This window comes from Perissodus microlepis, chromosome 1 (assembly GCF_051167445.1).
Source record: "Perissodus microlepis isolate ML-2025 ecotype Zambia chromosome 1, ASM5116744v1, whole genome shotgun sequence".
Lineage (NCBI taxonomy): Eukaryota > Metazoa > Chordata > Actinopteri > Cichliformes > Cichlidae > Perissodus > Perissodus microlepis.
The window spans coordinates 16,257,315-16,284,163 of NC_140461.1; the positions used below are offsets into that span (position 1 = coordinate 16,257,315).

A 26,849-nucleotide genomic window follows, 5' to 3' on the forward strand; every position below is an offset into this window, starting at 1 on the left:
TGTGCGTGCGTGCATGTGTGTGGGGAAAAAAAAGGAGTGAAAGAAAGACTAACATGCAGAGAGAAGTTGAACAGATTCATGTTTTTCTAACAACTTCATCTTCTGGTCTCACTAGTCTTAGTTCATGCTTATTATGTGCCTCATGTTTGTTCTTCACTGGGAATCTTTTTCCTTGCCTCTATGTAACCTTAGCTTTACCATCTCACATTAAATTACAGGTCCTTCACAAGTGTCTCAGTTCTCACCTTCCCTTAGATAATCTGCAGGAAGACTACTCTTCTTTCCTCTGTTTGCCTCACAAATGGTTTTCTGAAACACACACAAAGGCAATATGCTCAACAACTTGAGCTGTCGGCCACAGGAGCAGGAAGAGAAGGCTTCATATCAGACACGAAGATCAGTCATTTAAAACACACTCAGGTGTTTCAGCACTCTAAAAAAATAAAGGCTGGAAGTCATCTACCCTGAAGGGGTAAAGAGTGCGGCGTTGGTCTGATTATCTCTAAGTAATGACGCTCTTAAACCCCGTACCCAAACACCTAGTCATTAGGAAAAAGATAAGTATCTGTGGGAGTGGAAGGGCTCTGCTAAAGCTGGATGTCTGGAGGGGAAGGACGTGGCGGGCAGGGAAGGTTTACAGGGTTGAGGTGGGCTAGGTGTGGGAGTGCAGGCTTTGGCCAGTGGGTTTCAGATGTCATGGCAGATTCTTTCAGGGGGAAATTATAGGGTTTAACTTCTCTTGTACCCAGAATGGCAGTATTCTGATTTAACTTCCTCAATAGACACTTGGGCAACAAGCCACTCAGCACCATTGTCAGGGCCACACTTGACTCCGGAGATACTTCACCTCCTCTCACGCTCTCAACAGCTCTTCAAGACTTTGTTCATGGAGGGCCGCCGACAGCCTTTCATGGCAGATCTGGAGAAAGCAGAGCAGGCAGTGAAACCCCTCTTAAGCTTTATAGCAGTAAGCATGTTGGTGTTTGGGGGGTTTACACGAGTGGCCCTCATTAACCTCTTGGCGTCTTTGTGCTTTGAGTTGGCACAAGGCTGCTCTGTAGATAAGCTTAACTGTAAAAGACTTACTTGTAGACAACTGAGCACAATTTGTGTTACAGTAAAGCAGTCAGCGCTGCTGCACTGATGCAAACGCATCCATCCAGATTTTCCAGGCACAGTTGTGTTGGAACACACACTTTCTCTTACTTCATAAATGAGTGATTTTGTGTCCCATTCACAATTCTCCAAAACAACCCTAACACACACACACATACATATATTCCCTGTGAGGTGTAACAGACCTAAAGCTCTCTGAAGCATTTAGCAACACGCTGGCAGGTTTACTCCATGCTGCCAGTGCTGAGGGGAGTGCTGAAGCATCTAATGCAATTTCAACCCAACATGGCTCTCTGCGAATAAGCATCACTGAAGAGTAACATCTACTGTATGCTGATCCACTGCAGAGCTTTCTTCTTGCACTGACGCTCTGCCCCCTCCCTCTGTCCCTCTTCTCTCTCTCTGATTTGTGCAGAGACTGCATTTGCCTCCAGACTTGTCTGAGACAGTGAGTCGTGTGAGCAGGGGGGAGCTGGCAGGAGCAGCCGCGGTGGCGTCAGCCTGTGGCTCCGGCACTTCCGGCAACAAACACCTGGACTTCTAGAGCTCCCACACAGTCGCTATAGGCAACCAACACCTGGAATGCCGCGGCGTTGTCCTCTTCACTGCGGTGACCAGGTTGTTCCCTTGCCCACGTAATGTCAACATCTATAACCCTGCCAGCCATTACCACCTGCCAACTGACACAGCCAGGGGTGAAGATCTAAACATCCACAGTACCTCTTCTCATAACCGACACATTTCATCCTATATTTCACAGCTCTTCTTTTATTTACACTTAGTCTACATGCTTTTTGTTTTTTTCCTGACTCTGAAAGCTGATATTCACACATTCCACACTGTCATTACGGACTCATTTCACTTTTGTTGCTAGCAAACTTTTTTCTGTTTTTCCTGCAAGCTGCAGAAACATAGAAACACTGTGTTGTTTTGAAATGTAATGTAAAGGTAAATGGCTGGTAAGGTGATGATTACTTAACCTAAATAAAATACAAGCTGGGTGTTTTTTTCAGGTTTGGTACATTTTGTAAGTTCTTTGTTGTTTTCTCTGCCTCTAGAGAATATGTTTACAAGCAAAGTGCAGCCGTTAATTTTTTTTTTTAACCTTTCTTTCAGACAGACAGTCGAAGTAAATATTGAATAATTTAACTAATCCCTGGGCCTCTGTCGACTCACTCCAGTTTACAAAAGTCTATAAATACAGTTTATTTTGCAGGTTGATCAAATTTTCTTATGTACAAGTAAATAATAAACAATAAATATACAGAACATGGCACACACTATATTGTCGGTTTTTACTTTACTGCAGTTCAACGCCAACTATGAGGAGAAAATAGACTGTGAGACTGGGAGTGACTGATCTCTGGTTTGCCTGACTGGTTTCAGGTTTGGATAGGGATGCCTCCATCTGACCCTGAGACTGTGCCTGTGAGTGATGTATACCTCCAGTAAGCAGAGCAGAGCAGGAATGTGGGCAGAGGGTAGGAGAGCTGAATTTGGGTGCAGGCTTCACACCTCATCAGGCATGTTTGCTGGATGAGCTGCTTTGCCATGACAAGCCCAAAAGAACAAATTAGGTCAAACGGTGACATGGAGAAACAGAGGAGAAGAAAAAATCAACATGAAAAATTAAATGTTTCATTTTTATTTTCCTCAGTCTGCTGTTGATGCCAGTTTGAATATTTTTGCTCGTAAAAACTGGCAGTATTGGTAACCATCTGCAACACTTGTCGGGAGAGGGTAGTGTTACCTGACGGATTCATACATGAGTGGAGCGCTCTTGTATCAGGTGTATATTATGAGCAAGAATGAGTTTTCGTACGCAGGTCACTTACGCATGTGAATGAAAGATAAAAGCGCATTTTTTAAAGTTATTGTTGCTGATGACATATTCAGGGTACAAATTAAAGGTTGATTAAAATAGAACAGACTCATTTTGACACGTGTTTATGTTCCCGTTTTACTAGCATGCAAGTTTGTTGTTTTTTTGTTTTACATTATTTAGCCCAAGTTTCTATGTCAGCATGCTGATTCACATTCTGTCTACTCTGTTCAGAAGCACTTGAGCTGATTTTTTTTTTTTAATTTATAAAATGTTTTGAATCAAATTTAGAATTTAGCATATGACTTATCATAGAGCGGATTTGTCAGCGTCCTCCCACAATGCAGCGGCTTATGATTAGCCAAGTGTTTGCCTGTTTTGTCACCTTTCTTCTGACTGATTCAGTTGTGTTGCTCAAAATGCAATGCACCTTTATTACTAGGTATGTTACCAGTCTGTAAATGACTGTCATGTGAATGAAATCCATATTACTGTCACATAAGATGAACATTCAATGCTGTAGGTATATTATGCAGCTCTTCCTGAAGTAGTGTGGAGATTGCACATCTATATGTTTCTTAGCTAAAGCCAACTATTTGAATACAGTTGCTTTTACTTGGGTTTTATGGATTGTATTCTATCACATACTATTAAAGAAGTAAAAAGTAGGGTGTTTTCTTAACCAGATTCAATATCTTTTTTCTGCATTAACTATTTCTCTGAGAAGTTTAGTGTAAAAGCAGATTCCCCTTCAAATGTGTTGTTGTGTGTTGCTTTAGAGATGAGAACCAATTAAGCCATACTTGTCAAAAACATCTTACTCAAAGCTTATACTACTCTTTATTTGTATTCATAATGATGAGGGAGGCATGACTTCATGTTTGCTTCAAGCACACGCTCACGCTGAGACGCTAAGTAGCCGGGCGTCAGCATTTGTTCACTTGCTGTGGGAATTCAGATTCAGATTTCTCCAGGTCAGAATTATTGTGTCTCATTAAAAATCATATCAAAAAGTAAAAAGTTCTCTGCAACTTTTACAGAAACTTCTATTGCCTGACTTTGTTCCGCACAAGAATTACATTTAAACCATTTTATCCCGAAGCTGTGTATTATTTAGACTTCCACTAATTGCAGTCTTTCTTGCATTTTGAATCTCTCTGTAATTATTAATGTTCCTCTTCCGTCTTGCCGCAGTCATCGAGTCTGCTCCGTCTTCCCCTCCTCGTGCTCCCGAAACAGACTTCCTCCATTTGTGTGATAAACTGGATTAAATGAACAGAGAAATTGCTTTAGTCCAAGAAAAAAAAAATCCTCTTAAAAATCTGATTAACCTCCAATCCTGCAAACTTCTAACTGAACTATTTAATATCGAGTGAGACACCTACATGAAGTTGATCAATTTAGCAGGATGTTCGGAGCTGGTCCATGCTGAGTGAATCTTACCTGACCTCACTCTCTCATGGATAACTTTTCCTTTTAGATGGTTACTCTCGCTCTCTCTCTCTCCCCCTCCATACCCCTTTAAATTCATACACATACACACACAACCCCCCACCCCCTGCTGAGGCAGCAAGTGAAGCAAAATAACTCACTCTGCCACACAATCGCTCCTCCACCTCGCTCTAGGCACTGACTGCTTTATTTCATGACTTTTTTTTCCCCTTTCTCTTCTCTGCTCCCTCCTTTTCCTCATTGGTCCCGTCATCGGTCCTGTATTTTTTTCTTTTTCCATACCATCGTAACTCTACTAAAACAAGAGCAAGAGACGTTGAATTGCTTGACCTTTCTCATTGTGTGGTCTGTGTCGACTTGGTTCGGCCCCACACATCAGGAATGTGTTTTTTTTATTTTGGACACCTTTGTTGGGAAGGAATCGAACGTGTTACGTTCACCACAAGCTGTCGCACTGGCACCGGCCCGTGTTAGAGTTGTTCACTTTTGCAGCAACGATGCAAAAAAAAAAAAAAAAAGAGAGTTTCTCCTTGCTCAGTAAAAGCTGACACAGCATTAACCAGGCAAAAAGGCTTTCTTTAAGACACAATTTTACTGTACAAAATGTTTTTTATAGTTTTCACAAAATACATTTAGAAAGCTCCATTTTAAATAAAATTAAATTGAAATATTTAAGAGACAGCGTGTAGACGTTTTATCTCAGAAGCAATGCTCAGACGTAAACCCAGTATGTGTCCATGTTCTACGTACACACCGAAATAAAAATGCAAAACTCAAAAGAGCATGACAGATGATGCTAGAAAAACCCTCCCATGGTCTTCAATTATAAATAAGGACTGCGGGTTTCGACTGCAGTCTTACGAACTCGAAGCCAATATAGTTGAACAGAACGTGTTTACAAAATTTTGCAACACAAGACTAATATCTTTTTTTAAAAAAACATTGTGTACTAGATGAAATACAAAGGCTTTGGTCTGTTTTACAATCAACAATGATTAAATCTGATATGTACTCGTAAACAACTGCCAAACACTTAAGTTTAAAACTCTGTCAAGCAATGTTTAATCATAATTATAGGAATTAAATATTTCTAGTTGCACATTTTTTTTTTTGACCATAGGACACTATAATACAACTATACCTAAGAGACAAATTGTACCTGACCCTAAAGAAAATGTATTTTATGATGCATGGAACATTTATAGAATATTCTGGGGGGAGGAGGGGGATAAATGAAATCAACTTTTATTGGTGAAATCTTTCTGGAAGATTTCTAGGGAAGACAAGTACTTTACATTTTGACATAAACAAACTGGATTATATCGAAGATGCAGTCTACCATTTACAGACTACAGGGTTTTTTTGCACCTGTGTTTTCCACATTTAACGTTCTTCGTGGTAATCAAGTGTCAATCCAACCACCGAAGCAAAAGGGTCCGAGTTGGGTTGCGTGTCGCACCTTCTTTGCGCACTTGAAGCTGTTCATAGTGATCCGTGTCTAATAAGCCAGCAAATGCAGGCTCACGTCAGAGGGGCCAAGACCACAGCCTCAGTGGGTGGATCGAGTTTGAGTTTCCTCTGCTAAAATATCCATTCGCAAGGAATAAGACCAATAAATAGTTGTTGCTTCTTTTGTGTTTTTTTCTTTGACACAGTAAGAGTCTTCCCTCCAGCTTTTCGTCTTTAATGATATGCAACAGCGTCCAGAGACCATGCAAAGGCTGGTAGAAAGTCTTGATATAAGCAGATTAAAAGATAGTCATGGCAGAATCTCTCAGGTTCTCCTCTCTCAAACAAACGCAAGACCAACATGGTTTTCTAGCAGTCCATCTATCAGTACTTGATCTTGGTTTTTCATATTAACATACAAATGGCCATTTACAAACACACCAGAGAACAAAAGGAAACAATGACTGAAGTTGGAAATAGAAAAAAAAAAAACAGATAAGAAGTTTTTGTTCCATATAAATTTAACACCGGGCACTTTACAGAGGTCCATTTTTCCCCCCGATCTTCCCATCGTTGTTCACTCTTCCAAGTCCTCGTTTGAATGTGCCTAGAGCTACATAACAGCACACTGTCCCACTGGAAAAACAAAGCCCAGACGTCCCAAAGGCTCTCCCAGAGTCCCTTTCTCTCTCTTTTTTTTTTTCCTCCTCTTCTGTCTGTTGCCTCCTTTCAACCCTCTCGTCTTCTTTACTCTCCTGTGCCGTGTATGTGTGAGGAGCACTGCCGGAGGGCGATGGTGGAGTGGGTGGTTACAGGGTGAAGTAGCTCTTCTCTCTACTGTAGTCTTGACCAGTACTGAGACATGTCAGGCTCGCTTCCTGGGACTTGGACTGGGACAGACACTCCAGGAGAGATGAGTCCTGTGAAGACAAAGAGAGAAAGATTGATGTCAGATTGGAAACACATAAAGAAGTTTAAAAAAAAAAAAAAAAAAAGCAGTCTAAATGCTAAAATTAGATGAGCAGGTTTACCATGCACGGTTAGTATGACAGTTAACTAACAGAGCATTGTGCTTTAAATGCTTGCAAATAGGTAGATGAGCATGGGCCTGCAATGAGTCACAAAGCTCTGCACGTGGTGGCTCGGTAAAATGCTTGCAAGCTCAATAAATTGAGGCTTTGGCAATGGCATTTAAACAGAGAGAATACAACAGCAAATGAATCAAATTAATTAGCAATTTAGCACAGAGGAAATGTGGTTATGCATGATTAACTCTTCATGACTATAACCGGTATATATGGCTCTCAGTAACATCCTAATGGGGTGGAACTAAACTATGGGCTGGAGTAGTGGGGTTGACATGATGGCCCAGAGTGGCAAAGAAATGAGTCTCGTTCATGCAACTGCGGAGAGAAAAATGATGTGCGATGTAGAGATATAGATCCTCAGACATTTAAACCAAAGGAAAAGGAAACTTGGGATGACAGATCATGAATCAGACATGACTCTGTAGTATCCCCTGACTACTGGAAAGGTGGCAGATATTTCAAAGAGTGCAGTGTTTGCTTTATTAATTCCCAAGCAGGCTGCTTTAAAAATAAAAAATTAAAAAAGTGAAATTTTCTGCCTACCTGTTGAGGTGGTACCAGAAGTGGTCATAGATTGGCTGTTCATATGTGCCTGCATATGAGGGGGCGTGTATGTTTCGTAGCTCCGCCCGTTCACAGGCGGACTGGTAGGCAGCATGCAGGAATAAGAGGAGGTCTGGCTGGGCTAAAAATGAGGAGAGAATGTTACATTAGCTTAGCCAACCATAATTTGCAGCTCAGTAGTCTGTAATCTAGTTTGTCTGCTTTTAACACTATCAAATTATTTCACGAATCCTTTAGTTACAGTATGCAGGCCTATGTAATTTTGTACTTTTTTTGCCACTCTTATAGTCACACCAGTCACTGTAAAAACCCAGCTTTAAATTCATTTTATTTAAGCACTCGTATGTAATGTATGCAGAGTATTTGACTTACTTGCATAGGTAGATTGTTTGCCATGGTGAAGCTGGGCATCGGCGGCAGCGCACTGTAGGTGTTTGTGAGTGCGGTGTCAGGTCTACCCAGCATTGACCCGGAGGTGAAAGACACTGTGGATGAAAATGAAAACTCGCTTGAAACCGCAGAAATCTCACACACACCGAGCTCCGGTGAGAGAAGTCATGTCATTAGCGTTAAGCAGTGCGTGCGGAAGGTGACGCCTTATTTGACAGGCTGATGGGCCCGGACAGATAGCTCTACAGCGAGAGCCTCAGGTGATTGACTTCACGAGCTTCAGCTCTGCCGGTGTACCCTCGTGCCTGATTCGGTAATTGCTCAGATAGTCAGCTGAGAAGTTTTGCTCAATCATCCATCAAAGGGAAGCAACGGCGCTTCTTCATGCGAACTAGAGCGCACAGCCACCGAGGCCTCCTTTGCCCTTTTTATATGAATCCGCAGGTTGTGGCATGATACTGTTTAGTAAATATTTAACCCACTGAGCCTATGGAACCCATCACAGTATTAATGCATTTAAAAAAAAAAAAAAAAAATTGTAACAAAGTAGTGTGTGCTTGTGCAGCGCGTGTGAAGTAGGACTGCACTTTTAATAATTTCAGTTGAAACATTAAATTTAAGTATTATTTTACCTTACTGGGCATATGGTCAAAGTAATATCTCTGATTAGGTTGACCTACCCGGTGTGGTAGGCTGTGGAATGGCCTGGTAGACGCTGGTGCCGAAACTGCTGCTGATGGGAATGTGACTTGAGGAGTTATTGGCCTGCCGGCGCTGATTCCGCAGCTTCTCCTCTCGCCTCCACTTTGCTCTCCTATTTGAGAACCATACCTGCAGATGAAGGATGGGAAAAGCATAATTTTAGCTTCAAGTTTAAAACCTCGTTTAAACGTGCTCATAAAAGTTGCGATCACTCACTTGTATTCTTGCCTCGGGCAGGTCGATTTTCGCTGCTAGTCTTTCTCGCGCGAAAACATCTGGATAATGAGTTCTTTCAAATTCTGCAGTGGGATTAATCACACAGGTATAAGTGTTAGTAAATAAACATAAGATTAGGTCAAGGGCAGTTAATTTTATTCAGAGCTATTAGTGAAACAATTGCGTGTCTTTCGCCCTGGATCCAAAACATTAGGTTTTTAATTAGGCTTCTTATTTAACGCAGTGTAATAAAGAAATGTAGTCCCTCACGCAGTTTGCGTTTTCTTTGAATTTGCTTACAATAACCAAAATGTTTGTATTGTGTTATGGATAAAACATTAGTCTGGATGTTTAAAACTAATTATAAAAATTATCCACTGCATATTTGACCTTTTTCCAGTGCTTCGATTTGCTCCTGTGTGAAGGATGTGCGATTTCTCTGTAGTTTCCTCTTGAGCTGCAGACGCATCTGTGTCTCCTCTGAATCCTCCCCGTTCGAGCTGATGGAGTTTGTGTTTTCTCCTGCACCGTCCTGTTGTTGGCAGCCATCTAAAAAAAAGGAGAGAGAAATTAATGGAAATATACATTCACTTAAGCTTAATTGAATAATTAATTATCGGGGCTCGTGTTGTATCAGCCTAGCGCTAATTGTACAGACCTCGGTGGTACATCATTAATTAAAGCACCCATCATGGTTAATTTGTTTCAAAATTGGAGGAATTATTGCAATTTCTTCCTAATGTTTGCCACTTTACAGACGACTGGCTGCGTGAAAAAGGAACAACATCAAACCGGCTTCGTGGTTAAACTGTTGATAAAATATTGTGGGAAAAACAGGCTGGCTAAGGGGAAAGCTCCGCGTACTTATCGTGTCCCAACAATGGCGTGTGTTCTCAAAAGGTTAAGAGAAATGTGACAAGATGTGCTGAGCCTCTTTTCAGAGCCTATGAAATGTATTTAAAACCCAAACTCTCTACACAGCTCCAAAACCCCCTCCCTTTTTTTCCTCCAGGACAGAGCAGTGCCTCAATGGCCGTTCCCATATGGGCGTTGGTATGGCCATTGAGGTGACCACCAACTTTTGAATAGAAGAAGACGCTTTTCAGAATGATACAATGCCTTCAGGAGTAAGGGAAACCATTAAACTATGGACACAGCCAGGGACGAGCAGTGAGCCCTCGGTGGGTGTAATATATGGGATGGGATGGGGGTGGGTGTGTGTGTGTGGAGGGGAGCTTTTGGAGGAGATGACAAAAGGATCCCCTCTCTCTGGAGGCACACAGGCTATAGTACTTTGGCATTGTGCGCACGAGGATCCCAGTCAACAGAGCTTTGAGTCCAGTGTGTTAACCCTTATCCACTACCATCATTAATCACGTCCCCCGGCCAGCTACACGCCAGTCAGGATTTCTGTCTTCAATTGGAAACAAATGAGTGAGGAGAGAGCATGCAACCCCCTGAACAACCAAAATAAGGCCAATCTATTCACTGCTGCTGTTTGTCCGCGGTGGGCCTGAAGGCCCCTTCACTCGCAGGGCGAGGCTTATCGACTAATGTCTGTCTTGTTGTTGGACATCATTATCACACCAAGAAGTTAATGCGAAATTAAGCAGCGGGTGTGTTGATAGAGGTTTATGTAATATCTCAACGATGGCGCTCTGGGCCCCGTGGGTTCACGCCATGAAGTGGCATTTCAGCATTTTCTTTTTCAGAGCAAATTTTATTTGTGTTCCAAAAAACCCAGAGCCGAGCAGCTGGAGTCATGTACTCCAGGTTGTTGCAAAACTGGGGAAAAGGTGCAGAAAAGGCCGAGTAACTGTTCACCTACGTGGATTATAAGATCAGCCAATTACTTAATGTGTTTCTATGAACTATAGAGCGATAGCACAAAATAAAACACGTGTTTGCCTCATAGAAAAATAAACCAAGTTACACATTTCCTCATAGTTCCGCTGCGTGGAAATTCTCCCTGCTTCACACAGGCCTCCAAACACATTTAGTGTCTATATGTGTCCGTTTTTGTTCAGTGAAGGAAACCTGATGGGACACATTTCTTGACAATTTCCATTGCTGCATAATAGCCAAAGTATTCTTCTATAGACCAATAGTTTGTATCCACGCTATTTGTTTCTTCACTCCGGATAATCTATAAAAAGGAGTGAATGTGCAGCTATTATCCGTGCGCCAGACCCACTGACGCTAGGATGGGATTTGTTTTCTTTATAAAAGCGCTGGGAAATAAACTCATTCTTTAGTATCACGATGTCTCAGCCAGTGAGGCGGAAAAGCAGCAAAAAAAAAGAGATACCGAACCAATTGCGGCACCTTTCAGCTGCTGAGACTGGATCAAAACACTCTTGAGAAACCGCTTAAAACTGAAAGAGAAAGTGAGAGACTAAATCCTATAGACGGGATTTAGAGCCATATAGCCAGCGACTGAGCATGAGAAAGAGATGAAAGACAGCATCGGTGTGGAGTTTTATTCGTTTCTCTTTGGATAGAGTTGTCTTCTTTTGGGGCCCTGTCACTCTCCATGTAGCCATTATATGTGCTTACTCGGCTGTCTGATTGAAAACATATTTTCGTTCCCCTGAAACAACTGTTTTACCCAAATACTTAATCAAACACAACTTTGTTATTTTTAGATTTTTATATCATTGTTATTATTATTATATGTTTTATTTCTGGAGATTTTTTTTAATCTAGGCTGCAAAACAATATATACAACAGATGAAAATGATGATCATTATTATAATTAAATACCTAACATTAAATAGTTACATATAATAATAATAATAATTATTATTATTATTATTATTAGTATTATTATTAGTATTATTATTATTATTTAAATTAGCCGTTATAGCTTCATCATTAAATGAATTATTTTAGCCGTGAATATGATCTTTTCCGCTTTACTGCTCGTTGACAGCCCCACGTGACCAGTTGCCGTCACACAAATGCTAATTTGTTTTTGTTTTTTTAGTTAATTTATTAAATCTTGTCGGACTTAATTCCAACCCTTGCATTTCCGCTTTACATGTGCAAATAAACCGTGATCGTAAACTCCTGCCTGCAAAGTTGTAGTTTCTTATAAGAAAAGCTGCTCGGTGTTTGGCCTGCAGTGGGCCGTCAGGAAACCCTCTGAAGTGGAACATTTCCACAGCAGCCTCACCATCTCCACACTCCTGCATGTTGCCATAATGAGAGACAAAGCCCTCTCTAATGAGCAATTACACGTAGTGAGGACTGTTCCCATAACTAATCATTGCGTGTGAAGGAAAAGCATTCCTTTGTGCTAACATCGCCGCACACAGCTCTCCCCCGGCTCCCTGCCTCCCCATCGGGGAGGAAAATGTAGGCTGTTGGATGGACACCTCTGCTGAAAGGACAAGCTTCTGTCACGCACATCCATGTCTGGGACAGTGGAGACATTCAGAATGCATGCATGGCCTATGGCTTCCTCTGATCGACTAGTTTTACATTTTCAGTCTTGTTCAGAGCATCAAAAGCATGACCATACAATACCTTCCTGCAAACAGCCACGGGCCGGAATCACTGGAAGAGTAGGCCGTAAACCTATTCATATTCATACATGGCAACTTGTGGTGACCTCACAAAGTTCACTTTAAACCTAATTCATTGAATTCAAATCAGATGCTTTTGTGGGTGACCATAAATGTTACTGCGTGCCAGCACACCACCCGGATGTATACTTCTTTTTTTGTAGAGAACCTCACAACTGTGCGTGCGTCAAGGTGTCTTTATTGCTACTGCATGACAATGAGGCTCACCTTGGTTGGGCTGCCCTGGCACTGATGTTCCGGGGTACCAGCCGGGCCGGGTCCCCCAAGTTCCTGTCTGACCGTTGAGCATTCTCAGCTTGTCATACATGCCATCTGCGCCCATCTGTTGCTTTTCACTAGCCAGGTTGCGGAGGACTCTGTTTATTGATGACACCTGAATGACAAATTACATATGATAAAAGTCTGGATTAGGATTGGATGGAGCGCAGCATCGGCACGTCTCTGCTCGCGCGGGCAAAACACGTGTTCTTACACGCATAACGCGAGCATTATAATCATAATAAATATGTACAGGAAGATGTTTCTGGCAAAGCGCACAAATGAACAACGAGCCCCATCAAAACCGAGCGTATGTTTGGCTGATCACTTTCGCAGTAATGTGTGCCCCACGCTTTGAATCGCAGTGCACTTAATAAGACTGAATGGTTGGATGCCCTTCTCCTTTTCCTCCAGTGCATGAGAAAAAAGTCATTTCATGTGGCAAATTAAATCATGCACACAACTTACAGTCAATACACTTACACTGGGTATATTGTCGTTGGTGCAGATCCCCTCCGACAGAAGTCTGTCACGGATCTCCCACGCAAAGATAGACGGACACTCCCGCTTGTACTGCGCGATTTTCGCGACCACCTCTGGAGTGGCGACCCTGGGCTTGCTGCCGCCTATTGCTCTCGGTCTTATGGAGCCTGTTTCATAATATCTACCAAGGATCTTGCTCACACAGCCGTTGGATACCTGGACGGGAAACAAAAGACACAATTCACATACATTATTTACGACTATGAACGGAATTGCTAAGATGGCTCAAATAATTATCACCTTTTCACTGTCCAGCACTTGGACTTCATCATGGGTCTATAAATACAGAAAATATGCCTTGAATGATATATTAGGCATTTATTCTTTACAACAGCAGGCAGATTACTTTTCCGTTTGTTGTCCTTAAAACATTCCTTTAATTGAAAAGTAATAAGTGGTTTTACTGGCTTAAAGCGGTCGTGAACTGCTACTGGAAACCTGGCTTTAATTGAAAATTCAAATCGGTTTGTTTTCAATAATTTTGCTTTTGGATATTATTATTAATTTCCTTGTATTCACTGAGACCAAAGTCTTTATGAAGGCGTTTTCTGTTCATAAAAAAGGAGTGGGATTGTCACCTGGAGTATCCTGGAGATGTCGCAAGGTCGAGCACCACTGTGAGCAAGTTCAACTATTTTCTGCCTGGTGGAATCCGGCAGCGGTCTGCCATTAACAAACACACCACCAAGCTGGTTTACGCCACTGTGACCTACATGGAGACAAAAGCACCGGAGTCATCAAATCATGTCGCAGCTCCTCTTGAAATATATGATAAAGCTAACGGCTTCCAAGTAATGGTGAGCAGAATGATTTAAGCGTTCAGAATAATCGAGTTATAGATGCAATGTGATATGATGCAGAGCACACAGCAATAGAGAAGTTTCACAATAAACTCTCACACGATTTTATAAAAATATCTTAAACCGGAGTGCACTCCAGAAATCTTTTTTTAAGCTGTTGTGAGGTTCGGCGCATCGTCAGCTATTTAGTAACACATGCAAAAACATGGATCAAACCACAGCAGCACGACATACACCGAATAAAAAAATATAGAATTTTTTTCCTCATAGTAATTTTACAGCTCAGTCGATGATCTGGCCAGAGGAAACTCATCCAATCCTGTAGCAAACCGGCAAACCTGGGCGTTAAAACACCCGCACCGTTATCCACTCCCATCACCAAGACCTGCACCTCTCTCACAAACAGTGCTTTAAAACAATAACCAGCCACACCGACGATCCCATAAACACTCCACTACAATAATGTGTTAAATTAGCATCAATTCAAAAGCATCTTGTAGGAAAAACGATATTAAATCGCTAAAATCCTTCCCATGACAATCCTTTAAAAAAAACATGCCATAATTACGCATCAGAAAGACAAGGAAAAAATAAGGATTTCGCTTTAAAATATGAGGTTTTATTTTTGCTTAGTGTCTAAAAAAATTAGTGATATTTAGAAATTATCTTTAAATAATTGTATGGAATCGCTCTAAAGCACAGAAAAAGCCCGCAAACCTGAAGCCAAAAGGGAGAGCTGACTCCCCGGAGTGCCTGAGCTGCTCTCTGTTTCTCCGCTCCCTTCCCCTGCGCTGCCGCCCGGTGCATTGACTCCGGGAGCAGAGGCTCCTTAGCAATAAATAAGCTCCAAATATAGAAGAGGGGGAAAATATGATGAGCCTGCCTGACATTTGTCTTTAAAATAAAGCTAGCTGCACGTCAAGTTTGAGCTTAATTTCTGGAAATAGGCGGAAGTCGCCTCGGATCATGCATGGGAGGCTAATTGAAAAGATCAGTTGGAGCACTTGTGGCAGGCATGTCACTTTATGACACCGCTCTGCTTTTGAAAATCGCATCGTCACGACAAATAGTAGCATGATAAAACGACCCTTTCTGTCTGCATTTGGATATCACTCAGACAAAATTGGACGCTACTCGTTTACCCTCCGAGGGAGACTTCGTTTTAAGGTGGCCAGGGGCTACGCGCGGTCACACAAACGAGGGCGCGCCTGGATTCTTAACATATTAAAAGTGACATGCAGTTTTTCCCCCCCTTGTTTGTATTTGACAACAAATGCTCACAGCCACCGCAGTCCTGTTGTGTGGAATCGGTTGGCGTCTTCGTGCTGAAATGTGCCATAGGAGTTGGCTTTAAATACGGACTTTATTTTATATAGATGACACAAAAGAAAGGAATAAAATAAAAAATAGGGGGATCGGGCCTGTTTATAGCTACTTGAGTGAGAATAAACCTGTTTAACTGAGCAACATATCCCTTTTGGCCGCTATGTGTTATAATCTTCCTGCGTGGATCTGATTGATAGTAAATCCATTATCATCCCTCCTGCTCTTTGGTAATTCCAGGATTAAGTGGAATTAATAGACTTCTTACGCTGAAATTGGCCTACCCACATTAAGCAGCCCTGCTCTGCGGGTTCTCCAGGGTTGCTCCGTCACCTCTGGTTTATAACCATCATATAAATCCTCCGGATCGATAAAACCCGTCAGATAACGACATCACATAAAAATCAAACTCTCCTAAGGTTAAGTCTTAATCACGGCACAATTCCCTCAAGTGCCCGGAGTTGATCTCGCCCGCTGGCGCTGATTATGCGCCTTGTATTCTATTGCAAGTCGACTAATAGGAAAACATATGGTGTCAATTTGGACGCTCCCCACTATATACACCCAGGAGTTATTAGCACAAAAGCCAGCGAGGCCGTCGCGACCTTTAGACAACCCAAAGGGCCGGGCCCAATGATATCTCCTCGGCAATTCGCACCAGACATCACACGCCAAGCCAGGGGAGCATCCTATTAACATCAATCCAGTGGGTATTGTACACAGGTTTGTTAAGGCTCTGTCATCTCTATAACTGACAACTGATAAGATTAAAAGAAAGAAATCACATTGCTGTGCCATTTAACGTAAGAAAAAAAAAATCTAGTAGCACCACGACCAGTTGGAGAAAAACAAAAGTAAGCCACTCGTGTTTTTGGGGGGGTTTTTTCCCCGCAGCGCTTTCTTATGAATCACAGCTCTCTACACATAAAACAGTCCACCTCTCACGTGGTCCAACATTGGATTCAAACATACTCGGACTAATGCGCACAGGTTACAGCACAGACACGTCATCAAGGTATATGGAGAATAATATAATAAAATTATTCCACACACCTTCATCACAGATGTCATACACCTCTTGTCCAGCAGCAAGAGAGAAAATGTTTCATGTTTATCCTTTTTGGTTTCAACACACACCAGGAACAAGACAAATCATTCATCTGCAAGAGGCCACTTTAAACACATGAGGCCTATAAGCAACTTCATCTACCATGTTTTGGGTTTGTTTTTTTTTTGATTGGCACCCACGACAATATGGTTGTTAATATTTATCTTCCTCTCTGAGTTCAGCCTGCACCTAACAGTGAGGCCTGCGGTTATAATATGAGCATTTTCTTTCTAGTTCATGCTGTCTGTCCGTGAAGAATATGGACTAATCTACATAAGACATTATTGCTATTCCCTCATGTTTCATGCAGGGCTCTTCTCTACGCAGCTAATCTTGTATGCAGCCTGGCAGCCAGCTCTAACGCTAATGCAGACGGCTGTGCAATTATTTAATACCAACTCAAGCAGAAACAAAAATCTCCCTCTCAACCCAGCACCCCCCTCTAATCCCCCCTTCTCTCTCTCTCTCTTTCTCTCTCTCCCTGGAGAAGGAAGGACGACGTGTGATTAACTTGTTCAATAATAACTTGCCTACCTATCATTTGGGAGGGAGATAATAATAAATTAACAGCAATGAAAGCGTCATCAAATAACTTAAAAATATTATCATCCCTGCTCTTAAAAAGTCCTGAAAATGTATGACTGCACATGCATCTGCCCTCTTTAAAAAAAATCAAATTAAAAAAATAGTGTTTCTGAAATGTATGTTAACAAGCAGTGCAATAAATAAATATAAAAGATAAAATTATGAATAGAAAAATGTCAGTGGGTGTTGCTTCCATGCAACCACATTGCGGCTGTAATCAAAAGTTTCAAAATAAAATATATAGAAAACAACTTACTGTTCTGCATCATTGAAGCTACGCCAGACTCCCACGTGGCTTGGTTGTGGTATTCTAAGCGTCACAAGGAAATAACAAAAGTGGTTAGCAGCAAATCAGAAAACTGGTGTACAGATCTGTTTTACTATTATTATTATTGTTTTTAAGGTGTCAAATAATTTGCAACATTTCTTTGAACAACAAAAAAAAAGTTTCTCATGTCGTCCGATTTAAATTTTATTTTTTTTTTAAATTGCGGATCTGGTTCTTAAACATTTACTGATCCATAATTATGATTTTGTTTTGTTTTTTTAAATAAAAACATCCTGAGTGTATGTATGTATTTTAATTAAACTTGCCTGGAAACAGAGTTGACTGTCCACGCTATAACAATTTAGTCAATCATCTGCCGTTTTCACTACTTAATGTCTCCCTATAGGACAAAGCAAAACAACACATTAGCACAGCCACAGCTACACTGATGTACTTACTGTATTTTCAGATTTATTTATTTTTTTTGCCCTACTTTTACAGATAACCTAAATTTTGGTGCCAAACAAATCAATTAAAATCGACGCGGGACAACATTCATCTTCGTTATTTTCACGTCTCTGTTAGGCCTGTTTCCGAAAGCACCTGTCACAATAAATCTCAGCTAACAGCCTAGCCGTGATGTGATATTGGGCCTGTAACTCCTTTACAGCATTGTCTCTTTACAAAAAATAGTCCTGGTGTCTCCCCCCCATTTTTTTCTTGTTAGTTCTTATAAAGAAATCAGCTTCTCATCGTCCCAGCAAGAGGCTTTAGTGTAGTTTTTAAAACTTGATAGCCTTCCTCTTGCGGAGTCTGTCGTGGAAACTGTACAGTGACACACGCTGTCTACCTCGCCTCACTGATCCGCAAAAGTCCACACCAGGAGGGGGTACAAAGCTGGTGTACAAAGCCTGCTGGACTCCCAACAATGCACCCCCTTTTCTGCCTCCGTATACCTCAAACCCGGGGCGAAAACTCGGCCTCCACGACTAGAAACACGCAGCTTCCCCTCTAAACACACCAACAAGTTCAGATTAATACAAAGAGCCGGAGGCATGCATCCACCCCCTCCGGGACCATTCACACATACACACAAACACATGCACTCTCTCTTTTTCACACACGCAGACACACACACACGACCGTGACCCCTGCGCCGCTAGTGCGTGAATGTGGGGTTTTGTTTGCCCTGCTTTTATAGAACAAGATTTTTTTATTTTTTTTTTGGAAAAGTAATTTCTTGTTATAAATATTTGGTGGTTATTTTGTGCTGCTGGTGCGGGTTGTAAAGCGGTTTTAAAGACACAACAGCGCAGTAGGGCGCTCAATTGGAAAAGACAAATGCATTAAAGAAGCTTTTGAATGGGGGAACAGATAAAAAGGGGGCCACGGAGGGAGAAGTCTGAAGTTTTCATTTTCTCTCTCCGTGCAAAGTTGTGTTGTGTACAGAGTAAAATGGCCTGTAATGTCGACGTCTAACAGATTGTGTTTAGTCTCGGGCTAGTCGGTGAGATGCACGTAGGGACGCCGTTAAGTTCAGATTGTGTAGCTTTCTTTCATGTTGTAACAAATAGCCTGCTCGGTCATTAATCAAATTCAGATTCCTTCACACTGGCCCGCATAGGCCGAGTTACCCACTAATCTTAAAGACACAGGAAACTTGTAAATGATACTACATATTTTTATTAGCCGCGACTTAATGTCACGGCGGTTTTAGCAGGTGTGAATATCTCTGTATGTGTGCGTGAAATAATAATAATAACAATAAAAATAATAAGAGACCGGCTTCAGCCTGCAAATACACTGCTGCCAGTAGCTTATAGCCCTGTAAGGTCCAAGTGGTTAATCATTTATTTAAGGTCGAAAGCTCAAACGTTGTTGTTCCTGAGGTTAACTGCGATCTAATCTGCATTTCTTTCCCTTTAGTAATCCGCAACAACAATGTGTTAATTCAACATGCTTATTCTGACCGCTGGATCCTGCGCTCACAACATTCATACAAGGAAGGAGAACATGTAGGCCTGAACTGCAGTGGCCCTGCTGTTGGCTAACAGAGAAAATATGCACATGAAGGCGAATTAAAAAATCAAAAAAAAGTCACATGTCACAGAAAGCATTTATTGCATTAGAGCTTAATCTGATTTAAGAGTAAAGGAGTAAGTTAACATAGAAAGCTACAGAGCTATTTATTCTTTCATTGCAGTTTTATTTTAATTATTTTATGCATTTTTTCTTTAAAAATTATATTTAAAATTACAATAGAGGCTTTGCACTAAAATATAGGTTTTGCTTATTTACGTGGATTAAAAAAATAGTTTCAAAGCATCAACAATTTGTGCTTGTTTTTCAGTTTCTCTTTTATTAATTGTAAAAATTTTTGAAACATTTTAAATTTGAGGCTAGCCAAGGCCTCTTTATCTGAGTATTTTAAAATACTCCACAGCTTGACTGCTAAAATGTAAAAGCAGTTCAGTCGCTGTCATTAAAGACACACCGAAGAAGATTAGAGACAAGGAGTAAAGTTGTGTTATCCCCGGCACACAAACAAACACGCTGAACACGGGCCTCCTCAGCAAGTGCTTCATGAAGGCTTTTTTTTTTTTTTTTTTTTTAAGAAGGCGCTTGGGTGACTCGCCTGCATGAATCAATCTGACACCTTTCCTCAACGGGTCATTGCGCCCCATTCTCCACGATGATCACTGTCCTGGCCCAACGTGACTTTTTACTCTTTGCTGTCATAAATAAGCAGCAAGCTATCTGTGGGCTTAAACCCAACAACCAAAAATCGAGCAGATAAAACCGACAGAGACGCTAAAAGGCTGTTCGCACTTTTGAGGGAGTCCAGGCTGCACAGTCCAAACGATAAAACACCCTCTACCTCACACTGACCCTCCACTTACAGCCGCGAATAAACCCGATATAATAATAATAATAATAATAATAATAATAATAATAATAATAATAATAATAATAATAATAATAATAATTTAGGCTATCACAAATAATAATGCATAATTTAACAGCAACAAGACAAACTTTTAGTCAGGATCTCACCTTTTTGGGGCATCCTGCGTCGTTATCAAAGTCCTGGGTAAACTATGGGCTGCAGCCTAGTTGTCCACACCAAAGAAAGAGAGAAGGGGGAGAAAAAAGCGGCGACCAGGATCGCTCTCTCCCGGGAAGTTTCGAAGAGAAAAAAAAATTTAGTTTCCAGTGGTCTTCGGCGGAGACGAAGGGGATATCCCTGCGAAGGAGACAGAGATTGACAGTGAACTCAGATGTCAGGACGCACGGAGTTTGGCGAGGATGCGCGCTGGCGTGTGAGAGAGCGAATGAGAGAGTCGGGAAGAGAGAGATGGGGAAGAGAAAGAGAGAGAGAGAGCGAGAGAGAGCGGAAGGAGGGGAAGAGGGAGGGAGAGTGAGTGAGTGAGTGGTGGTAGGAGGAGGTGGGGGTAAGAGAACACACCTATACTGATTGGTGATGGAACAAGTGTATTAATGTATGTGTTCCTGGTCTGCTGTGTGCGCCTCGCCTCGCCTCCCTCCGCCGCTCTTCACTGGCCCATTAGCGCGACCCGACCTCTGTCATCATCCCCCATATAAACACTTCCCCCTGCACCACAGCCAAAGCGGGAAACGGGGCCGAGCCAAAGCGAAAGAGAGAGAGAGAGAGCGAGAAAGCGGGGAAGAGAGAGAGAGAGAGAGAGAAAGAGAGAGTCGCGTCTTCCCAACCCACTAATCAGCCCACGCATGCAAATACTCTGCGCTCACTTGCTGAATATTGCCCTATTGCAAAGGAAGTGCCTCGGAAATGCCCATTGGACGGAAGGCTCTATTCTTCCAGGCTGAATTGGGTCCGCACAGGGAATCTCAGGCATGCTCAGCGCCAACCTGAGGCTAGCTGGAGCCGCAAGGGGGGGTGGGCGGTGGGTGGTGGTGTGTGTGTCTGTTGTAGTGGGGGGGACGGAAACTAGCAGTGGAGCAGCGCACACTTGGAATGCTGGAGCTCGTAACACCAAATTAAAATTACAAAGAGCTGCAGCGTGCCTTTTATGAAGCAGCCGATGCACTACAGATGCGATTAACGTTATAGAGACGCACATCCGCGCTGCGTAAAACTTTCAGCGCCCTTTTTTCCCTTCTGGACTGAATGTAGCGCGATGTTGCACCTGCGCAAGTGCCGCAATTGGGAGTCATCTTTGAAGGTTTAAAAACTTTTACTTTGAAAAACCACCAGTTTTAAACTCTTATATCACAGCGATTGAGCTCCAAAGTAAATCATCTAATCACCCCCACCAAAAAAAGAAAAAGAAAGTTGTTTTGCTTTGAAAATCATTTTGCACTTGTCCGGCCTTCACTCACACTCAAAGCAACCAAAAATGTCCACCACGTGCTTTTGTTGATTCTTTTGAGTATCACCCTGCCCACCCCACCCCACCACCCCCATCGTGTCAACAAGAGCACCGTACATAAAGAGTCCGGCCTTTAGGCAGGCTCGGGTGCTTTTTATGGACACATTTGCGAGGCACGGCGACGTCACTCCTGCGACCTGACAGCAAATAGCACGCGTAAATAAAGTAAAAGCAAATGAGTGCGTAGCCATGGCCACACGCTCCCAAACTGAGCCGGCTGAATGACCGACTATTAGCGCACACCTCAGCGCACCCAAAATCAACCCCCTCTGCGCCCGTGTTTGAGCGTACACTTCCAGCTTTGGCCAGCACCAGTCTCGGCACTGAGGAGCCCCGTTGCTTATTCCAAAAAGGAAAACCGAGGGGAAGAGAATGAGGTTTGTGTGGATGCTGAAGCCAAAGTGGAGAAGCAGAAAAGGGGGTGCGTGAAAGGGCAAAGAGGGAGAGAGTGAGCGAGAGAGACGGGAGAGGGACAGACATGAGCAGGGGGAGGGGGAGAGAAATGCGTTTTCTTTTTCCTTTTCTTCTTCTTCTTATTGGGATGGGAGGCCGTGAAATGAAGTCGTGGAGGCCTACACTTGACTTTCTTTGACATGTGAAAAAGTAGGAGAAGTCCGAGCTCATCAATAAAACACTTCGGAGGTGAAAGAGGGCTCCCTAACAACCATCGCATTCCTGACTACGGGTTCAATGAGTAGACAAACGACGCTGCCAGAGAGAGGGAGAGAGGGTGAGAGAGAGAGAGAGAGAGAGAGAGAGAAGAGAGAGAGAGAAGGGACAGGGGGGAGGGGGAGAGGGACTGCCCGGCTTGAATGGGGCCCTCAGTGGGCCGGCGAGATAATGAGCTGAGAGGACCGGCTCAAACTGTCACTGAGGGTCCCGCGGTGAGGAACAACACTTTGGCCAATACTCCTTCATCAAACAACCCGTAAACTAAACGAGCACATTCATCTGTTTCTCCTTCCTGCATTGTTTCTACTCACTTAGACTGGTGGCTCAGCCTATAGGCCTACCGTGAATGGCCGCAGCTTATATCAGTTAAGAGAGGAGGGGGGGGGGGTCCCAAACATTTTTACGTCAAGAACCCCTCCATTAGAATGCATCAGACCACAAACACCTCCTCACACACAACCCAACCCTGTTGCCCCTCCTGACAGGGGTTTGTGCAGTGAGAGACCTCGTGTTGGTTATAATTTACTGTAAAAAAATAAAAAATAAATACATCAAGGACACGGCGAAGTTGGAACTTTCAATTAGCAGTTATTATGAAACATCAATGCAATTCAAGTTCACAAGTTTATGGATTATGTTGTGGCTAATTTGAGAAAAGATATTCGAAAGGAATTAAACTAAAAGTCGACGTGTAATACAAAAAAAATCTATGGTGGGTTGTTGACTCTTTGACGCAAGAAGACTCGCAAGATGAAACTTTCTGCGCTAAAGTTTGCGTCCTCGTGGACGCCTCGGTCAGCCGCGCGTGCACGGGACGTGTGCCACTTTTAGCAGCTGCTGGTTTCTAGTAATAAGACAGGGAAGTTGTCAAAAGTAGAATGTCATCTTCTCATAATCAGTGTAACAGTACTGAGAGAGAAAACACATTCAACATCTTGCCTAAATGTTAAATTCTTTCTGGTGAGACGCTTGAATAAGTGTATTTGTGAGGCACCTTTGTAGTGCAAATGTTATTGCTACTCACTTGTCACAGAGTGCAGCTGTCAAAAATTCACACCACTAACCTGCCTTCATAGAAAGACGGATTCCCCGATGAGTGTGTCAAGTAGTTTTCTTTGGAAACAATACCTCCAGCATGTTATTGATTTCTTTGGTTAAGCTGTAAATCCGCTCCAGGAGCTAATTCGTTGTCTCCATTCTCAAGAGATTTCTTTTTTGTTTTTCATCTATTTATTAATTTTTTATTTATTTATTCAGAAACCTAAGTGATATGCCAAGTAGGTCAACGGCACCTCTCTATGAATATATACATTTTTTATTTATACATTTATCTTTTTATAAGGTAGATTGCATTGCTGTAAAAGTCTTTAAGGGTGATGTTGGGAAAGCAATTAGCCCAATTCGGATTAGCAGCAACTAATGTCATAGGCCTTGAAAGGAAAGCCTAATCTCGTCGCTATTTTCCCCTGAGGCAGTGTGGTATTTGTACCCCTGCAGAAACTTTTAAATACAATAAAAGAAAGAAAAGAAAAAGAGAGAGCTAGCTGAAAAAACAAAACCTTGTTTTGGTGAAGGAAAGATAGAGTATTTTAACTCATTTTCACTTCACAACTTGACACTATATTTGGACACGACCCCACACCTAAAAGCCTGCTTTGATTTATTATTTATTTAAAATTGACAACTGTTTACAGTTGTGATGACCTCCACTGGAGGTCACAGTTTACTCACCTTAGGAAAAAAAATTATATATATATATAAACAAAAATCAGGACCTTTGAGCTTTCTATTAGAAATATTGTTGCAGCATTGATTCGAGTAATAATCGCTTGGAAAACACGGTGATTCACGCAGACAATAAAAAGCCTGGTGTGATGTGCATCTTCATTTTCTGTATTTAAATTGTATCTAATATAGGAGGGGATTTTTTTTTTCTTAGACAATTACATACATATTAAGTGGTGTACACATACAAGCCCCAGAACTGTATTACACCTACTTTCACTGGTGAGCAAATAATTATATAAATATGAGTTTTCTATATGCAATAAATTTGTTATTTATTATAAATAAATATAAATGAAATATTTATGAGTGTAACAAATGTACTTTAATTTACCTTTCATTATAAATGTTCTACTATTCTTTTTAAAATAATCTTATTATTATAGAAATTCTCAATTAAATGATTATCATTTGTGTTTTTAAGCAGTATTGTAAATGTTGATGGACACGTGAAAAAACTCCAGGTAGCAAATAACAATAATAATAATAATTATTATTATTATTATTATTATTATTATTATTATTATTATTGTTGTTGTTGTTGTTGTTGTTGTCACCGATGTATAAAATTTCGACTTTTACGTGTAGCTGCATTCTTGCAAAGCTCTGAGCTGTCATTCATCAGACAGAGCCGACCGGTCACATTTCTCCTCATAAGCACGTCGCCGGTTTATTTGCATAAATCATCCGCGCGTTTACGATTGTATTATTCTGTTTTCATGAGCCATAATCAAAGAGTCACTTGCTTGTTCGACTTCTGCGCCGATATTTATCCATCTGCTGTTTTGAAAGCGTGGTGGCGCACGTGGAGAGCGACCCGCAACAGAAGCTCCATTAGTGGCAACTCATTTTTCATCAGACTGAGTAAACATAAAGAAACGCAACTCCATCACGGACTGGGCAGCCGCATGTAGCTTCCTAAGGTGGCCCCCGTCTTGCTCTGTCGGGATGCCAAACACGCTCAAACCCTGCTCTTTATTATTTTTTAAGCATGTTGTTACAGTTAACGTCCTCGTGGCTCATCTAATGGCTTCATTTTCTAGTCACATTCACCTCCACAGTGTGGAGTGCTTTGTACATCGTTTAAGGAAAATTTTGTTTTTATTTAGTTTATCCTGTGTAGTTTAACCCCACCCAACAATTTGTAAAGTTTGTGGGGACACAGTGAAGACTACGGCGTGTTCTTGTGTAGTTCACAGAATATGTACAGTCCATAAAAGGCTAAAGCCCTCAGCAAAAGGCTGAGGGCTGTGATAAACACCGGGGCTAATGGTGTCACAGCGCTGATCGGCCAGTGTGACAGGAAGACACGCTGCAGCCAAACATACAAGAACCTTGACCCGAGGCTTCCAAAGACTTCCAGATACTGTGTGGAAATGAGTACATGTGTGAGGGGTGTAAATAATAATGCAACTGAAAGCTCGTAATTAGACGAGGGGGTGTGTGAAGAAATTAAATGGTAATAACCTCAAACATAAACAGCAGGTCCGGGCCCTCCGAACAAAATCAATCTGAAAACCACCAAGGCGCGCGAGTCACTTCACTTCGTTGTTTTTGAAGATTTGAAGCACGTGCTTGCAAGTTGCTTTCACAACTTTTTTTTTTTAAGTGTTTTAGTTCTTTAACAGTACCTCTGACTTTAAACGTTAACTCACAGCATTTCAACCAAAATATCGCGCTGTTTCTCCAAAATGTCACAGACGTGTCATGTTGATGAAAAAGCCCACAGAATGAAATCTTCCGGTGATGGACATCGACGTTTCCATTGCGCTTATAGATCGTGCATAGATGAATGGATCTCACTGTACACATTCCTGATGTATAGGCTGAATTCCCCTCCAGGCGTAACTCGCACAATAATAGCCGCTTTTTAAAAGAAATGACGAGCGCTTAATTCCTGTGTGAAGATCGCTAATTACACGTTGTGTGCGCGTGTGCGATAGATGACAAAAAAACAAGCAAAAAACAAAAACGAACTGGGCTTATTGTTTTCCACTTTGTTTTGGTGTTTTCCTACTCTGTAATACACAAAGCAACGTGCAAACACTTAACCAGTAATTTTCCCAACTTTCCCAGTGCGCCCGGCTTGAAATCAGTCTGCATGCTTTTAACTGCGTTTTTTTTTTCAGGATTTAAAAAAATGAAATAAAATACAAAAATACAGAAAGGATACCCTTTAAATATTCTCAGAGGTTTATCGTGTAAGTTACAGTAGATTTAAATTTTAAAAGGAGACTATTTAAAAGTAGGCTATAGTCCAGCCAAACTCACCGGAAGAAAGGCAGCAGAGGCGTCTGACCGATATCCTGTGCATATAAACTCGCTTCTTCCCTCCCCGGATCTCTCCTCCGTGTCACAGAAACAGAAACTTATAGGTCCCGATGAAAATCTATCTACCTTTGAATCCGTCGTGAAGTTGAAATGTCAGTGAGAGGGGGAAAAAAATCTGCGACTCTTACCAGCAACTTTCCCTTCAGCATCAGCCTCAAGTTGGCAGTGATTGGCTGGAGCGACGACTCGACGTCACGCCTTGGACAGGACGCTGAGCGCAGAATGGGGAAGTGCGCAAGGTAACCAACATGTGGAGCACACCGGCCTGTTTACTTTCCCGGTGTGTCGGCTATGTGCAGGGGCGGACAGCTAACAATTCACTCTGCGGGCTCGCTCCCCGATTGATAATTTATTTTATTTTATTTTTATTTACATCAT

At 41.9% G+C, this 26,849-nt stretch overlaps 2 protein-coding genes across 8 annotated transcripts in view; one reads left to right on the top strand and one right to left on the bottom strand.

Annotated features, from left to right (window-relative positions):
- elp4 (elongator acetyltransferase complex subunit 4) overlaps positions 1 to 2,399 on the top strand; it is a 53,847-nt gene extending 51,448 nt beyond the window's left edge. Inside the window, exon 10 of the mRNA XM_084932014.1 lies at positions 1,532 to 2,399. Within this exon, the coding sequence (XP_084788140.1) occupies positions 1,532 to 1,660 (129 nt within the window). The 3' untranslated portion in view covers positions 1,661 to 2,399. The remainder of the gene's footprint in view (positions 1 to 1,531) is intronic.
- Positions 2,400 to 4,963: 2,564 nt separating this feature from the next.
- pax6b (paired box 6b) lies at positions 4,964 to 26,585 on the bottom strand. Of its 7 annotated transcripts, none has more exons than XM_084932039.1 (14): positions 26,412 to 26,585; positions 20,326 to 20,515; positions 17,260 to 17,313; positions 16,364 to 16,387; positions 13,766 to 13,896; positions 13,428 to 13,463; positions 13,128 to 13,343; positions 12,594 to 12,759; positions 9,190 to 9,348; positions 8,800 to 8,882; positions 8,562 to 8,712; positions 7,864 to 7,976; positions 7,471 to 7,612; positions 4,964 to 6,759 (listed from the first exon to the last, which is right to left on the bottom strand). In XM_084932039.1, exons 2-14 carry the CDS (start codon positions 20,336 to 20,338, stop codon positions 6,674 to 6,676), a joined length of 1,374 nt encoding a protein of 457 aa, XP_084788165.1. In that variant the 5' UTR covers positions 20,339 to 20,515; positions 26,412 to 26,585; the 3' UTR covers positions 4,964 to 6,673. The 7 variants fall into 7 exon arrangements, with proteins under 7 accessions (XP_084788165.1, XP_084788173.1, XP_084788193.1 ...); XM_084932047.1 differs by lacking the exon at positions 26,412 to 26,585 and adding an exon at positions 20,738 to 20,874; XM_084932067.1 differs by lacking the exon at positions 26,412 to 26,585 and adding an exon at positions 17,598 to 17,671 and having other exon boundaries at positions 20,326 to 20,680.
- Positions 26,586 to 26,849: the final 264 nt, after the last annotated feature.